Source organism: Hemitrygon akajei, chromosome 4, assembly GCF_048418815.1.
Source record: "Hemitrygon akajei chromosome 4, sHemAka1.3, whole genome shotgun sequence".
Lineage (NCBI taxonomy): Eukaryota > Metazoa > Chordata > Chondrichthyes > Myliobatiformes > Dasyatidae > Hemitrygon > Hemitrygon akajei.
In genome coordinates, this window is record NC_133127.1 from 149,967,649 (window position 1) to 149,984,657 (window position 17,009).

Here is a 17,009-nt window from a genome sequence, read left to right on the forward strand (position 1 = left end):
GAAAGAAACTTACATGCACCATCTTCATCATAGTTGCTAAGATCTGCAAGTACAGTTCTGCTGAATTCCAATACATTGAACCACTGATCTTTATTCATAACTCTGTACTTTGATTGCTGTGAAGAGAGCACATGCATTATGAAAAACATTTCATAAAAATTCCACAGATACTGCCTTTTTAAAATTGGTGGTTGTAGTTATAACTTTTTTGCAATAACATTTGAGAATTATTCAAATTTTAACAAAGTACCTCCAAAAATTGGTAGAAGGCAGAGAACAGAGCCCATGTTCTTCCAAGGAGCAGAGCTAACATAGACTTAGCTGTATCAATATCAAGGCTACGCTGGTCTTTATCCTAAAAAGGGCAGACAGAGGTTTTTGTGACATTTTTTTCAAGACAAATGAAGAAATCATTCAAAATTCATTGCAATAGAAATAAATGATTTTTGCCTTACTCTAGCAAAATCAAAGGCATATCTGTAAATTTGTTTGAAAGCTGATAGGTCATTGAGTTGTGAACGCAAATAATCAAATTTGCTCTGTAGCCTCTCTGTGCAGTCACATCTAGGTTAAACAAATACTGCATTAAAAGAAAATCAGATTTTCCCAAGCAAAAATCCATAAGAGTAAACTGGAAATTTTTTATACTTGTTATGTACAAGTTTACTGGTAACAAGTAAAAGTTATAGAATACATTTGATTAGCAATTAAACAAATGGAACATCATGCCATAACTTTAAAATTTTATTGCAGAACAATCATTGAGATGTCTTACTGTAATGACGTCATTCCTTTTAACCATTCTTCTTTAGTGAAAAAACCCATGTTTTGAGCCTCCAGCTTCCATGCCAATACTAACATGATAATCTGCAGACAAAAAAAAAATCAGGTGCACTTTTATCACATCTAAATCACTTGTCTACAACATGCAACCTTCGGGCCACCCTAGTCCACAAGGTCAGCCTTTATGACCAGCCCACAACCTCCAATGTGGCCAAGGAGTCAAGTTCATTTTGGTTGACACGTCCCTCTTTCACGTATATGCTGCACCTTTGAATGCATCACTCTAAGTAAATATTATCTTATGTAGTTTGACAATCAAAAACAGGTACGCAGCAATTCTTGCAATTTCCACCAGCTTATAGCAAGGGCACTAGACCATTTTTGACCCAGTTTTTCATTTTTGAAGAAGCCTGCTGACTATTGATTATGTAGTTTGTTACTGACTTCCAAATAATCTCTTGATGTGAACAAGTAGATCAGCAGCCCGGCACATGATGTCAAAACACTACAGAGCTAGTCAACACACACCTGGTATTCTAGAATGCCACACGTGGTGGTTAGAGCCAACTTATACGCCCTGCAATGTTTATGGATACTAGAATTGTTCGGAGCATCTGCAGAGAGACAGGCATTGGACAATTATGGGCAAATTAAAGAAAAACTAAGACTGACACAGCATTCTGTCTACTCTCTCTTCTCATACCCAAATTTAGATAATTATATTGCACTTGGCTAGATCAAGAAAGCCTTGCCTGGAATTGTAGTTCTGGAGCTTGGTGTTGATGTCATTGTTGGGAATTTTTATTGGGTAGAGAGGAGTTAAGAAAGGCAGGGAAGTTGTTACCAACCACCCACTTACAATGCAAGCAGAAGCAGTGTATATTGCATCTAGGGAGTTGTCTGGTAGAAACTTGACCCATTTCTATGATAAAGGAGTTTTGTCAATGTTCAAAAATCCTGGATTTTGTACTTGGCCCACTTCTTGCACTCCTTTTAAACTCGCCTGTTCTACTACAATGCAACATATAAGGAAATAAAATTGAAAGTACATATGTTGTATAAATAGGAGTTAAATGCAATTGTCTAGAAAATCTGTTAGTATGAAGCCACAGTCCCAAGTGTGTCAAATTACTGGAGTTTTGAATTAGCTCCTTCCCTTTGGGCCCATTTTATTAGCGCTCTGGTGAGGCGAGATGTTTAAATTTGGTTGGGCAAGCCTGCATAAATATGTTGGTCCAATACAAAGACTTGCTTGGGCTGCACTACGAGTTTTGCATCCAGTTCAGCCCACTGTAGGAAGGATGTAAAAATGGTGGAAAAATTACAGAAAATATATATTAGGATGGTTCCATGATTGAGTAAGTAAAGGTGTTAAAAGGTTATGGGGCAAAGAGAGAAGAAAGGGATTTAAGGGAAAATAAATCAACTATGATCAAATGCTGCAGCAGACCAAATGGCCTAATTCCCTAATCCATCCTATGAGGTTGGACTGGAGAAGGTGGGGCTTTTCAGAGAACAAAGAAGATGTAGAGAAAATTTAACAGACTTGCACATCATCATGATGACTGGTTTGGGTAGGTTAAATATAGTGGATTCTAGTTAACTGGAGCACATCGAGATTAGAACAGTTTAGCCCAATGAATTGGCCGCTCCAATTAGCAGAAGTTTCATGGAAATAGTTTAAAAGGTATTAAAAAAAAGCAAACTGCTTAACTGAAATACAGCACAAGTTAGAGCTATAGTATAAAACTGTGTACTAGTTCCTAATAGTTATCAATGGAGGAGTTCATCCAGTGTATGGGCTATGTTCTTTCGATTAAATGTAAATAAACAAAATTAGCCAGCCACTTAGTGCAGATAATGGACTGCTTTCATATGATGCTTTCGATGACTGCATCCTCCAAATCTTCATTTTCATTGTAACATTCAAGATTGTTGTCGATACTTTTAAATTCTTCATAGCTCCTAACTTGAAGTAGTGACAAGACCTGTGCTGATCAACTAGCCGGACTGTTCAGCAGTCCAAGGTACACAAATGCTTCAAATAGGCTTCAATTATACTGGTGCCTAAGAAGAATGTTGTAAACTGCATCAATGACTATTGTCCAGTAGCACTTACATCCACACTGATTAAGTGTTTTGAGAGGTTGGTGATGAAACATATCAACTCCTGCCTGAGGTGCGACTTGGATCCACTCCAATTTGCCAACTGGCACAACAGCTCCACAGCAGATGCCGAATCATTGGTTCTTCACTCAACCCTGGAACATCTGGACAGCAAAGATGAATACATCAGGATGCTCTTTATCGTCGACACCTCAGGCATTCATTGCCAGCAGCTCCTCAAAACTAATCAACAAGCAAGACCTTGGCCTCAATACCTCGTGCAATTGGATCCTCCACTGCCTCACTTGCAGACCCCAGTCAGTCTGGATTCGCAACTGCATCTCTCCAGAATCTCCCATCAGTACAGGTGCACCACAAGGCTGTGTGCTTAGTCCCCTGCTCTGCTTGCTTGACACTTATGACTGTGTGGCTAAGCACCGCTCCAATGCCAAATTCAAGTTTGCCAACGACACCAATGTCATTGGTCAAATCAAAGGTGGTGACGAATCAGCATATAGGAGGGAGATTGAAAATCTGGCTGAGTGGTGCCATAACAACAACCTCTTACTCAATGTCAGCAAGAACAAGGAGTTAATTATTGACTTCAGTAGGAGAAAACCAGAGGTCCGTGAACCAATTATCAGAGGATCTGTCCTGGTGCCCAGCACACAAGTGCAATTACAAAGGCAGCACCTCAACTTCCTTGTAAGTTTGCGAAGATTTGGCATGACATCTAAAACACAAATTCCTATAGATGTATGGTGGAGAGTATATTGACTGGCTGCATCACAGCCCGGTATGGAAACACCAATGCTCTTGAACAGAAAGTCTGACAAAAAAGTAGTGGATATGGCCCCGTTCATCACAGGTAAAGCCCTCCCCACCATACACATCCACGTGGAGTGCTGTCGTAGGAAAGCAGCATCCATCATCAGGGACCCCCACCTCCCAGGTCATGCTCTCTTCTCACTGCTGCCTTCAAGAACGCAGTATGGGAGCCTCAGGACTCATGACCAGGTTCAGGAACAGTTATTACTCCTCAACCTTCGGGCTCCAGAAGCAAATGAGATAACTTCACTTGCCCCATCATTGAAATAGTCCCACAACCTACAGACTCTTTCAAGGACTCATCTCCTGCTCTTGATTATATATTTATTATTGCTTTCTTTTCGTATCTGCACAGTTGCCTTTGGCACACTGGTTGAACGCACTAGTTGATGTGGTCTTTCCATAATGGCTATTATTGTCCTACAGATTTATTGAGGATACCTGCGAGATAATGAATCTCAGGGTTGTATATCGTGACATATGTACTTTGATAATAAATTTACTTTGAACTGAGTGAAATGATTTCATTTTCATTCCCAGCAAATTTTTTTGGCATTTCCAAACCTGAATACTTGAAACTACAGTGAGCAACACAGTTCTGAATTGTCTTACTTTTTATTACTTGCCAACCACCATTGACAAAAATCAATGTTTTTTGAACACGAGAAACTGTTCACTCTAGCGTGGTGTAGTGTCTACCAGCACATGAAGTGCATGTGACTGACGTCAGTTAGAAACTGTTCAGCAAGAGTCACCTGTCCCAATTAAGTGGCGGTGTCTCAAATAAACAAAGAAATCCTAACCATTTCCTCAATTAGTTTTTGTTGTTTAAGAGTTGTACCAAATAAGCTGCTGCCCGATTAACCGATGGCCCAATTAACTGGAATCCACTGTATATGGATACTGTACCCATTCGTGGAACGGACAAATACTGGAGGGCACAGGTGTGATGTGCGGCCAAAGTATGTAAAGAGAAAACGACCTTTTTATTCAGCAAGTAATTATGAAATGGAACTTACTGATAGCAAGGGTGGTGCAAGATAGTTAAGCATTTAAGTAATTTGAAGAAAAACAAATTGCAGGGTTATGGAGAAGAAAAAGTGTTGAAACGAGGAGCAACAGGATCATTCTAAGAGGAGCTGATAAACAATTAAATGGTTGAATGGCTTCCTTGTCTCCCATGGCAATTCTATAATTTCATGATTCTAGAAGCTTAGTGGCAAATAAAGCTCACGTTATGTACCTGGCTCTCAGAATTATCTGATTTTTAAATTGTGTATTGTTGATCTAAGTTTCCAAAAACTACAGTAATCAGATCCCAAATCACATGAAATACAGCTGAGTTCTGAGGGCTACTCACAAGAAACATTTTATTTAACCATATATAGTTACGTACTAAAATTTTTGTCACATTATGTAAAGACAAATGTAAATATTTTATAATAACATTCAAATTGCTGGAAGAAAAATATTGCAAACCTACAATGGTTTTGTTATTTAAAAAGCAGGAAATTATAACTTGAGAGTGTGACAAAATGGAGTCTTGGATTCAAACGACGTCTCAATGACTTTCAATATGAATCAAGCATTAACTATCAAAGCAACACAATCTTTCCTCTCCCATTACTGTCAACCTTATATTTAATGATCACTCCTTTGACCTCTTGATTCTCTGACAACACCCCCCCCCCCGCCATCTTTAAGAATTTCTAAATACAGTTAATAGTCATAGAACACTACAGCACAGAAACAGGCCCTTTGGCCCATCTAGTTCATACCAAACTATTAATCTGCCTAGTCCCATCCAACTGCACCTGGACCATTGTCTTCGATACCCTCCTATCCATGTACTTATCCAAATTTCTCTTAAATGTTCACACTGAACCTGCATCCATTTCCGTTAACAGCTCGTTCCATTCTCACCACACTAAGTGAGAAGTTCCCCCTCATGTTCTTGCTAAACATTTTACCTTTGACCTTTAACTCATGACCTATTTCTAGACCTAGCTAACCTCAGTGGAGAAAGACTGCTTGCATTACCCCATGACCCTCAATTCTGTATACTTCTATCAAATCTCCTCTCATTCTTCTATGCACTAGAGAATAAAGTCCTAACCTATTCAACCTTTCACTACAAGTCAGGTCCTCAAGTCCTGGCAACATCCCTACAAATTTTCTCTGTGCTATCAATCTTATTGACACCTTTCCTTTAGATAGGTAACCAAAACTGCTGGCAATACTTTAAATTTGGCCTCACCAACATCTTGTACAACTTCATAAATCAAAGTATTAAGTACAGGAGTTGGGATGTTATATTGAAGGCTAATATGCCAAAAGCTTACCTTATGACCCTATCTACCTGTGATGCCACCTTCAATGAGTTATGGACCTGTATTCCCAGATCTCTTTGCTCTACTGCACTTCTCAGTGCCCTACCATTTACTCTGCAAGCCCTACCTGGTTGGTCCGACTGAAGAGCAACACCTCAGACTTGTCTGCATTCAAAGTTTCAAAGGTCTACTTAATGCCAGAGAAATGTATACAATAGACATCTTGAAATTCTCTTTGCAGCCATCCATGAAAAGAGGAGTGCCCCAAAGAACGAATGATAGTTAGTTAGAACCCCAAAACCCTTTCCAGCACCCCCTCCCACGCACAAGCAGCAGCAAAGCAATGATCCCCCCCAACCAGCAAAAATAAAGCATCAGCACCCCCCACCGAGCACTCAAGCATGCAGCAAACATCAATAAAGACACAGACTTGTAGTACCCCAAAGACTACTCATTCACCTGTGTTCGACATACCACAGGCTCTCTCTCCCTAGTAAGGGAAAAAGAGATGTCTCTGTTTCACAGCGAGAGGTGAGGCATAACAAACAACTTGCTGATTTATGATGTTAAAAATCTGTACCATCGCTTTTACCGAGCTCTGTGCCCAAAGAACTCTGCTCTCTGGGCACGCAGCCAGCTCACTGCTTTCAATCTTCCAAGTACTCCCAAGACACACCAGGCCATTTTTCAGCACATTTTTCCAGCTGGTCTAGATACCGCTGCTGCTTTGATAGTCTTCCTCTTGTCCACTACATCCTCAATCTTAAGAGTCATCTGCAAATTTGCTGATCCAATCTACTACATTAATCATCCAGATCGTTGATATAGATGACAAACGAGAACAGATGCAGCACCAATCCCTGCAGCACACTACCAGTCACAGGCCTCCAGTCAGAGAGGCAACCATCTACTACCATTGTCTGGCTTCTACCCCCCGAAACCAACATCTAATCCAATTTACTCCTTTATCCTGAATGCTAAGTGACTAAACCTTCTTGACTAGCCTTCCACACTAGACTTTGTCAAAGGCCATGCTAAAGTCCATGTAGATTACACACACTGCCTTGCCTTCGTGATCTTTCCTGGTAGCTTTTTTGAATAAACTTTCAGAATGGTTAAACATGACCTATCACACACAAAGCCATGTTGGCTATCCCTAACCAGTCTTTGCCTATCCAAACACATTTGGTCCCTTAGAATACCTTACCCATTACTGATGTAAGACTCACCAGCCTATAATTTCCTGGCTTATTCTTAAATCCTTTCTTAAACACCAGAACAACTCTAGTTATCCTCCAATCCTCTGGCACCTCACCTGTGGCCAAGGACATTTTAAATATCTCTGCTTAGGGTCCCTGCAATTTCTGCATTAGCCTTTGACAAGGTCCGTGGGAACAAGTGTCTGAATATACAGAGTTTCCCTCACGCACTGTTTGATTCATCTTCCTCAACACCTTGCAATCCTAAATTTTGAACCTGCCAATTTAGGTGCTGCTTTCTGCAACAGATTGACAGAAGAGCTAGGGAGCATCAAATAACACAGGGCTGTTTTCGGAGAATAAATAAAATCAAATTTCTTACTTTATCATATCTCTTTTAAACTTACAGATCCAAATTGCATGTTAGGGCTTTTACTTATAGACTGACAGTGCCCCTATTCATAGAAATAATTTGGTTCTTGCATTTCTCCCTGAAGAGATGGTTCTTCTGTTCATAGTGCAGCAACCAAAAAGAAAACCTTTCATAACAATCACAATACCCTCTTCCTAACCCACTGACATTCCCAATAAAAACTTCATCACCATAATCCAACACATCTCCTATACCTTCTTTTAGTAACTACTTTACCTCCATCTTCCTCATGTAATTATTTTAAAGCAAATCTTTTGCTTTCCCTAATCTTTAATATTTTCAACTAATTTAATTTAAGACGTTCCAACTGCACAAGCCTAGCAAAATGATGCTTTGTTAAAAGGACAGAAGATAATCTAAAAAAGTGGCAGCATACTTACAAATTATTAATGATATGGCATTTCATATTGCTTAAAAATAATTTCAACTACCATTACTTCATTAACAGTTATTTTAATATTTTTTAAAAGAAGATTAAACTTACATTTTCAGGCTCCACACCTATGTCTTCACAAAATTTTTCCATTCCTTCAGGACCAACAACCTCATCCGTCCCTTTAAGATACAATGGGAAAAAATCCTGTATTCTATCCAAAAATGATCACTTAGTTCACAGGAGGCAGTCCTGCTGCGTTTGGATAGAGTTCAGATCTGTCCTGTGATTATGCGCTTTAATTAGCAAGGCAAGTTAGAACCAGGAGAGAAATTAAACTGACCCAAAGGGAGCAGTTCAAAAGCAGCAGGCACACAAACACATTAACATTTTAAAGAGCTGGATGAGGCAATAATAGCAAATCAAGCTCAGAGTCTCTTGAAATTATTTCCAAGTTGATTTACAAAATAAGTGGATAAACATGGGGCATATTTAGAATCTAAGCACTTTTACACAGAATGAGATACAAGAGATTGTAGATGCTGGAATCTAGAACAATCTGCTGGTGCAACTCAGTGGGTTGAGCAGCATCCACAGAGGAAAGGAACTATCAACACTTTGAATTGACACCCTGTATCAGCACTAAGGGTGAAGAGGAAGGTAGTTAATAGTGGTGGACATAGGCTTGAGCTAGGGGCTTGACACAGACTGAGGATGAGGGTGGGGGGAAGGGAGGTGAATGATAATGGGCGGAACAAGTCAGCTGGAGGGAGGGTGGAATTGAGAGACAGGCAAGTGGATTGTAGGAGGGATCTAGGTGACGGGGGGGGGGAAGAGGTGTCTTCATCTTCACTCTCCCTTCATCTTATCTGGTTCCATCTGCCACCATTTATCATCAGCCCATCTATCCTCTAAATTCACACTTCCCCACCCCTACCAAGCCTGATCTGCACTTCACTCACCCTCAAGTCCACTAGTGCCCGCTCAACAACCCTCTCTCCTATAATACTTGCCATCTCTTCTCTCCACTTTTTCCCATGCAGGGTTTCAACCTGAAATGTCAACAATTCCTCCCCCCTCCCCCAACAGATCATGCTTGATCTTACAAACCCCATTTCCAGAAAAGTTGGGATATTTTCCAAAATGCAATAAAAACAAAAATCTGTGATATGTTAATTCACGTGAACCCTTATTTAACTGACAAAAGTACAAAGAAAAATTTTCCAATAGTTTTACTGACCAACTTAATTGTATTTTGTAAATATACACAAATTTAGAATTTGATGGCTGCAACACACTCAACAAAAGTTGGGACAGAGTTAAAATAAGATTGAAAAGTGCACAGAATATTCAAGTAACACCGGTTTGGAAGACTCCACATTAAGCAGGCTAATTGGTAGCAGGTGAGGTATCATGACTGGGTATAAAAGTAGCGTCCATCAAAGGCTCAGTCTTTGCAAGCAAGGATGGGTCGTGGCTCACCCCTTTGTGCCAAAATTCGTGAGAGAATTGTTAGTCAGTTCAAAAGGAACATTTCCCAACGCAAGATTGCAGAGAATTTCGGTCTTTCAACATCTACAGTACATAATATTGTGAAAAGAAACAGAGAATTCAGAGAAATCTCAGTGCGTAAAGGGCAAGGTCGGAAACCACTGTTGAATGCGCGTGATCTTTGAGCCCTCAGGCGGCACTGCCTAAGAAACCATCATGCTACTGTGACAATTATAGCCACCTGGGCTCGGGAGTACTTCAGAAAACCATTGTCACCTAACACAGTCCGTCGCTGCATCCAGAAATGCAACTTGAAACTGTATTACGCAAGGAAGAAGCCATACATCAACTCTATGCAGAAACACTGGCGAGTTCTCTAGGCCCGAGCTTATCTCAGATGGACCGAAAGACTGTGGAACCATATGCTGTGGTCAGATGAGTCCACATTTCAGCTAGTTTTTGGAAAAAATGGGTGTCAAGTTCTCCGTGCCAAAGATGAAAACGACCATCCTGATTGTTATCAGCAAAAGGTACAAAAGCCAGCATCTGTGATGGTATGGGGGTGCATCAGTGCCCACGGCATGGGTGAGTTGCATGTATGTGAAGGTACCATTGACTCTGAGGCATATATTAGGATTTTAGAGAGACGTATGTTGCCATCAAGGCGACGTCTCTTCCCGGGACGTCCATGCTTATTTCAGCAGAACAATGCCAGACCACATTCTGCACGGGTTACAACAGCATGGCTTTGTAGACACAGAGTGCGTGTGCTTGACTGGCCTGCTGTCAGTCCAGATCTATCTCCTATTGAAAATGTATGGCGCATCATGAAGAGGAGAATCAGACAACAGAGACCATGGACTGTTGAGCAGCTGAAGTCTTATATCAAGCAAGAATGGCCAAAATTTCCAATTGCACATTTACAATTAGTATCCTCAGTTCCAAAACGATTAAAAAGTGTTATTAAAAGGAAAGGTGATGTAACACAATGGTAAACATGCCTCTGTCCCAACTTTTATTGTGTGTTGCAGCCATCAAATTCTAAATTTGTGTATATTTACAAAATACAATTAAGCTGGTCAGTAAAACTATTGAAAATCTTTTCTTTGTACTTTTGTCAGTTATATAAAGGTTCACGTGAATTACCATATCACAGATTTTTGTTTTTATTGCATTTTGGAAAATATCCCAACTTTTCTGGAAATGGGGTTTGTAGTTAAGCCAGCAGATTGTTTACAGGTTATGAATCCACTAGAGGAAAACTTGAAACAAAATAAATATCACCCAAAGCCAAAATTCTCAAGATGTCTAAAACTGTCATGACCTATATTCATTCATTAATCACCCAAATTCATATCCTCTCAAAGCCCCAAGTAATTAACTCAATTTCCCTTTTGAGAGAGAAAAGGGTTTCATTTACAATTGGTAAATTTGTATGCATTTAATACAATAGTACAAAAGAACCCAATAAATACAGAAAGAATTAATGAACTGATTTTCATTAACAGAACTTGGACATTACCTTTAGGTCAGCACTTATTGCTCAACTGCAATGTTTACACAATTAAGCAGCTGACTAAGTCATTTCAGAGGACAGTCATCCAGATTATAATGAAACTGGAGTCACATACAGGCCAGACTGAGTAAAGATAGATTTCCTTTAAGGACATTAGTGAACTTGTATTTTATTGTGACTTTTATCGATATTAATTTTCTACTACTGATTTATTCAGTGAACTGAATTTAGTTTCATCTGCTAATGAGCTTCTGGCCCAATGAACGATGTCAGAACAGTAACTGGTTACTGAACCCAAATATATTAATCATTTAGTCAAAATATTCAGTTCTAAAGTACGTACATAAAAGGTACTCATCACTCTCATCATTCCTCAGGGAAACAAATAGAAAGTCAAATCTATTCTATAATCTCCTTTCCCCAGCCTCCAAGAGGATTATAGAACTGTAGAAATCAATAAAATGCTCTTTAAAATTCTGGATCACACAATAGAGTCTATCTAGAGCGAAGGAAGACAATGTAGTCAACTGGTTCAATTAGCCATTTTAACCCACATCAAACCAGTACGGTATATCTTCTGCAACATACATAAAATGCTGGAGGAACTCAGCAGGTCAGGCAGCATCCACGGAAAGTTTATGATTCAAGCCGAGACTTCAGGACTGGAAAGTGGGGTGGGGGGGGGGGGGGTGGGGGGAAGCCCCAGAATAAAATGCTGGCCGGGGGGCGGGGGGGGAAAGAAGGATAGCTGGTAGGCGATAGGTGAAGCCAGGTGTGTGGGAAAGGTGAAGGGCTGGAGATGAAGGAATCTGACAGAGGAAAGAAGTGGACCCTAGGAGAAAGGAAAGAAGGGGCACCAAGGGGAGGTTTTGGGCGCGTGAGAAGAGGTAAGAGGCCAGAGTGGGGGAAATACAAGAACGGGGAGGCAGGGGGAGTATTTTTATTACCAGGAGAAATCGATATTCATGCCATCACCTTGAAGGCTACTCAGACGGAATACAAGGTGTTGCTCCTCCACCCTGTTGGAACTAGAATCGTAATTAAAATGTTGGGCCATCGGGAAGTTTAGCTTTGGGTCTTCCAACTTACAATGGGTCTCACCAATGCAGGGAAGGCCACATCAGGAACACCGGATACAAGACTACCCCAGCAGATTCGCAAGTGAAGTGTTGCCTCACCTTAAAGGACATTTGGGGCCCTGAATGAAGGCGAGGGAGTAGGTGAATGAGCAGGTGGAGCACTTCGGCTGCTTACAGGGATAAGTGCTGGGAGGGATTAGTGGAGAGGGATAAAGGGTCAAGGAAATCACGGAAAGCAGAGAGGGGTGGTAGGTAAAGATGTGTTTGGTGATAGGATCCCTTTGGAGATGGCTGAGAATGATGAGAATAAGGACAAGAGGAAAGGCAGCGGGATGAGCACGGATGTTCGGGAAATGGAGATGTGGATGAGGGCAGCATCAATGGTGGAGGAAGGGAAATCCCGCCCTTTGAAGGAGAACATCTCTGATGTCCTGGAAAGGAAAGCCTCAACAAGGGAACAGTTGCAGCGGAGATGAAAGAACTGAGAAAAGGGAATAGCACTTTTACAGGAGACATGGTGGGAAGAGGTACAGTCAGAGATAGCTATGGGAATCTGTAAGTTTATAAAAGATGTTGGTTGATGGCTTATCTCCAGAGATGGAAAGAAAGAGATTAAGAAGGGGAGAGAGGCATCAGAAATGGACCAAATGAATTTAAGGGCAGGGTGAAAGTTGGAGGCAAAGTTGATGAAATTGATGAGCTCAGCATGGGTGCATTAAGCAGCACCAATGCAGTTGCCAGTGTAGCGGAGGAAGCATTACAGGGAAAAGCCTGGAACATGGACATAGCCGTTGAAAAGGCTGGCATAGCTGGGGCCCATGCACGTGTCCCTGGCTACTCGAGTCTAGAGGAAGTGGGAATAGCTTCTGAAGCAATTTATCAAAAACCCCTACGACTCTGACATGCTCTATGACATGTTTGTATACTGCTTTCCAGATTTCAAAACTAATCTATGATGTTTTCTACTTGCAAAGGGCAAAAATTATTTTGGGGAACCTGTTATTACTAATTTATCATTTTGTCAAAGGCACGTGATGTTCTTCTGCAAGGAAAATTAAATTACGTAAGCTATGAAAAATCACAATGGAATGAAATACCTCTTCAGAAAACTATGTGAATCTTATTCTATTACTTTCTTAACTGGTTGAACACTTGTTACAGTTTATCAAGATCACCAGAAAGCAAGCAATTGACCAGTAACAATTTAGTCTTTTAAACAGTCTCCTTTATTTTATATAAAGCCTAATGAGGTGAAGCAATTTCAGAATGCCTTTGACAAGTTGCCACACACAAGGCTGCTAAACAAGGTAAGAGCCCATGATATTACAGGAAAGATACTAGCATGGACAGATGATTGGTTGACTGGCAGGAGGCAAAGACTGAGAATAAAGGGGACTTTTTCTAGTTGGCTGCTGGTGACTAGTGGTGTTCCATAGGAGTCAGTGTTGGAACCACATCTTTTCATGTTATATGTCAGTAATTTAGATGATGGAATTGATGGCTTTCTTGTAAAGTTTGCAAATGATATGAAGATAGGTGGAGGGGCAGGTAGTGTTGAGGAAGCAGGGAGTCTGCAGAAGCACTTGGACAGATTAGGAGAATGGGCAAAGAGGTGGCAGATGAAAGTGTCAGAAGTGTATGGTCATGCACTTTGACAGAAGAAATAAAAGCGTAGAACGTTTTCTAAATGAGGAGAAAATTCAGAGGTGGAAAAGAAATGGAGAATCCTAAAGCAGTATTCCCTAAACATTAATTTGCAGACTAAGTCAGTGGTAAGGAAGGAAAATGCAATGTTAGCATTCATTTCAAGAGGATTAGAATATAAAAGCAAAGATGAAATGTTGAGACTTTATAAGGCATTGGTCAGACCACGCTTGGAATATGGTGAGCTGTTTTGGGCTCCTTATCTAAGAAAGGAAGTGCAAGGATTGTAGAGGGTCCAAAGAAGGTTGACGAGAATGACCCTGGGAAAGAAAGGGTTAACATATGTGATTGTTTGGTGGCTCCAGGCCTGCACTCACTGAAGTTTAGAAGCACGGGGGGGGGGGGGGGGGGGGGCGGGGTGTGGATTTCATTGAAACTTAACAAATATTGAAAGGTCTACACAGATTGGATGCAGAGAGGATGCTTCCTACACTGGAGGAGTTTAGGATGGGGGGGGGGGGGCAATGTTCTAAGTTCAAAATAAATTTATTATCAAAGTAACTATACGTCACCATAAGCAACCCTGAAATTAGATTACTTGTGAGCATACACAATAAATCCATAATAGAATTCTAACAATAATAAAAACAATTGAATACTGCATCAACTCAGGTGTTCAACCAGTGCGCAAAGGACAAGCTGTGCAAATGCAAAAATAAACAAACAAAAAAGAAATAAGTATCAAGAACATGAGATGATGAGTCTTTGAAAGAGAATCCATAGGTTGTGGGAACATTTCAATGATGGGGCAAGTGAAGTTATCCCCTTTGTTTCAAGAGGCAGATGGTTGAGTGGTAACTGCACCTTATGGTGTGGGTCCCGAGACTCCTGTACTGTACCTTCTTCCTATTGGCAGCAGCAAGGAGAGAGTAGTGGGGATCCCTGATGATGGATGTTGCTTCGTTGTGCCGAAGTTTCATATAAATATGGTGTGAAGGGTATTGGCGTTGGACTGGGCTGTATCCACAACTTTTTGTAGTATTTTATGTTCAAGGGCATTAGTGTTTCAATACAAGGCTTTGATGCAACCACTCAATATACTCTCCACCATACATCTCTAGAAGTTTGTCAAGGTTTTCGATGTCATACTGAATCTTCACAAGGAATTTAAAGTTGTTGACCCTCTCCGCCTCTGATGATTGGCTCACAGGCCTCTGGTTTCCTTCTCCTGAAATCAGTAATCAGCTCCTTGGTCTTGCTGACATTGAGTAAGAGATTGTTGTTGTGGCAGCACTCAGCCAGATTTTCAATCTCCCTCCCTCTAATGTTGATTTGACACCACCTTTGATTTGGCCTACGACAATGGTGTTGTCAGCAAACGAATTGTGCTTGTGGTGCACCTGTACTGAGGGGAGATTCCAGAGATGTAGTTGCCAATCTGAACTGACTCGGGTCTGTAAGTGAGGCAATGGCGGATCCAATTGCACAAGGAGGTACTGAGGCCAAGGTCTCGAAGCTTACTGATTGATTTTGAGGGGATGATGGTATTGAATGCTGAACTGTAGTCGATAAAGAGCATCCTGATGTATGTATCTTTGCTATCCAGATGTTTCAGGATTGATTGAAGCACCAATGAGATGGCACCTGCTGTGGAGCTGTTGCTCCAGTAAGCAAACTGGAACAGATCAAACTCACTTCTCAGGCAGGAGTTGATGGTTCATCACCAACTTCTCAACATACTTCACCAGTGTGGATGCAAATGCTATTGGACAATAGCCATTGAGGCAGCTTACCTTGCTCATAATACAAGGACATCTCTTCAGAACAGAGATGGGGAGGAATTCTTTTAACCAGAGGTTGGTGAATCTGTGGAATTCATTACCATGGATGGCTGATGAAGCCAAGTCACTGGGTATATTTAAAGTGGAGGTTGATAGGTTATTAATAAGGGTGTCAAAGGTTATGAGGGGAAGGCAGGGGAATAGGGTTGAGAGGCATAATAAACCCGCTATGATAAAATGGCAGAGCAGACTTGATAGGCCAAATAGACTAATTCTGCTCCTATGTCTTATGGTCTTAAGTGCTGTCTCCATAGGCAGTTTAAAAACTCAAAGACAAAGTTTTCCAAACGGTGAATGAAATCTAACACTTGAAATTGAGGGTACTGAACAACAAGTACAATTTAGTTACCAATCTATAAATCTGTTGCTCCACCTACTTTCTAAGTTTTCAGCTTTCAATGCATGTTAAATGAAATAACAACAAAAAACATGCTTTTCTATCTAAATCTTTTGTTATGCAGCTGACATGCAACACCATGAAGGCAGCTGTAGCAAGGCAGGAACAATGTTCAAGCTTCAAATTCAAGCTTCTGCAAACAAGCCCAAATGCCATTGAACAAACCCATCTATGATAAAATATTTATTGCAAACATGTATGATAGGATAACAATATTAACCATTTCACACAGAATATCTATTTCTAAATGTTGATACTGAAGAACAGAAGCCATCCAACAGAAATAACCTAAATGCACTGAAATGCCAAATGCTGAATTAAATCCAAAAGCAAAACTGAAGTGTGTTTTGTGAATCAGAAGGGCAGAAAAATAGCTGAATATCAAAGAAAAACTGCAGATATGAATATGAAATAAAAACAGAAAATGCTGGAAACACTCAAGTGTTTAAGGCAAGAAAGTTAGCATTTCAGGTGAAAGATCCTATGCTCAGTTCTGACAAAGGATTTTAGACTTAAAACATTAAATGTTTCTCTCCCCCCAGATGCTGTTTGAGCTAAACGTTTCTAACATTTTTTGTTTCATTCCTCTGAAACTGTGGTTGATTTGTGAAGGCAGTTACTTAGAACAAATTTCTGCTTAATTGATTCTGTGTCTGAGCAGATGTATTTAATATTGACCATGGGTACAAGCAGTTCCATGCCACATCTTGGATGGCTTTAAGCTTTGAAAGAATATGCTACCAGAACACATTAAATAAATAAAATAATTTCAGTGCTATAGTAGTTGCAATATATATTTAGAGTATGACTCTGACCCTAATGAACCCAATAGTAATGTATAGTATTACCCAATAGTAATAGTTAAATACAGGTGGGACAGAAGCAGTTGCACTTTAATGGAATGTCATGACTGTAGATGAATTGGTCAATCTATTTAGTCATTGGCACAGCATACTAAAATCATACCAGTGTTTAGAGTTATTAAAATT

General features: G+C 40.4%; 1 protein-coding gene across 8 annotated transcripts in view; it reads right to left on the minus strand.

Annotated features, from left to right (window-relative positions):
• LOC140726782 (DCN1-like protein 5) overlaps window positions 1–17,009 on the minus strand; it is a 34,533-nt gene that overhangs the window by 5,721 nt on the left and 11,803 nt on the right. For all 8 annotated transcript variants that reach the window (XM_073043603.1, XM_073043602.1, XM_073043601.1 and 5 more), the window contains 5 exons: window positions 8,164–8,234; window positions 776–867; window positions 456–564; window positions 251–355; window positions 14–116 (listed from right to left, as the gene is read on the minus strand). In XM_073043603.1, the coding sequence (XP_072899704.1) occupies window positions 14–116; window positions 251–355; window positions 456–564; window positions 776–867; window positions 8,164–8,234 (480 nt within the window). The remainder of the gene's footprint in view (window positions 1–13; window positions 117–250; window positions 356–455; window positions 565–775; window positions 868–8,163; window positions 8,235–17,009) is intronic.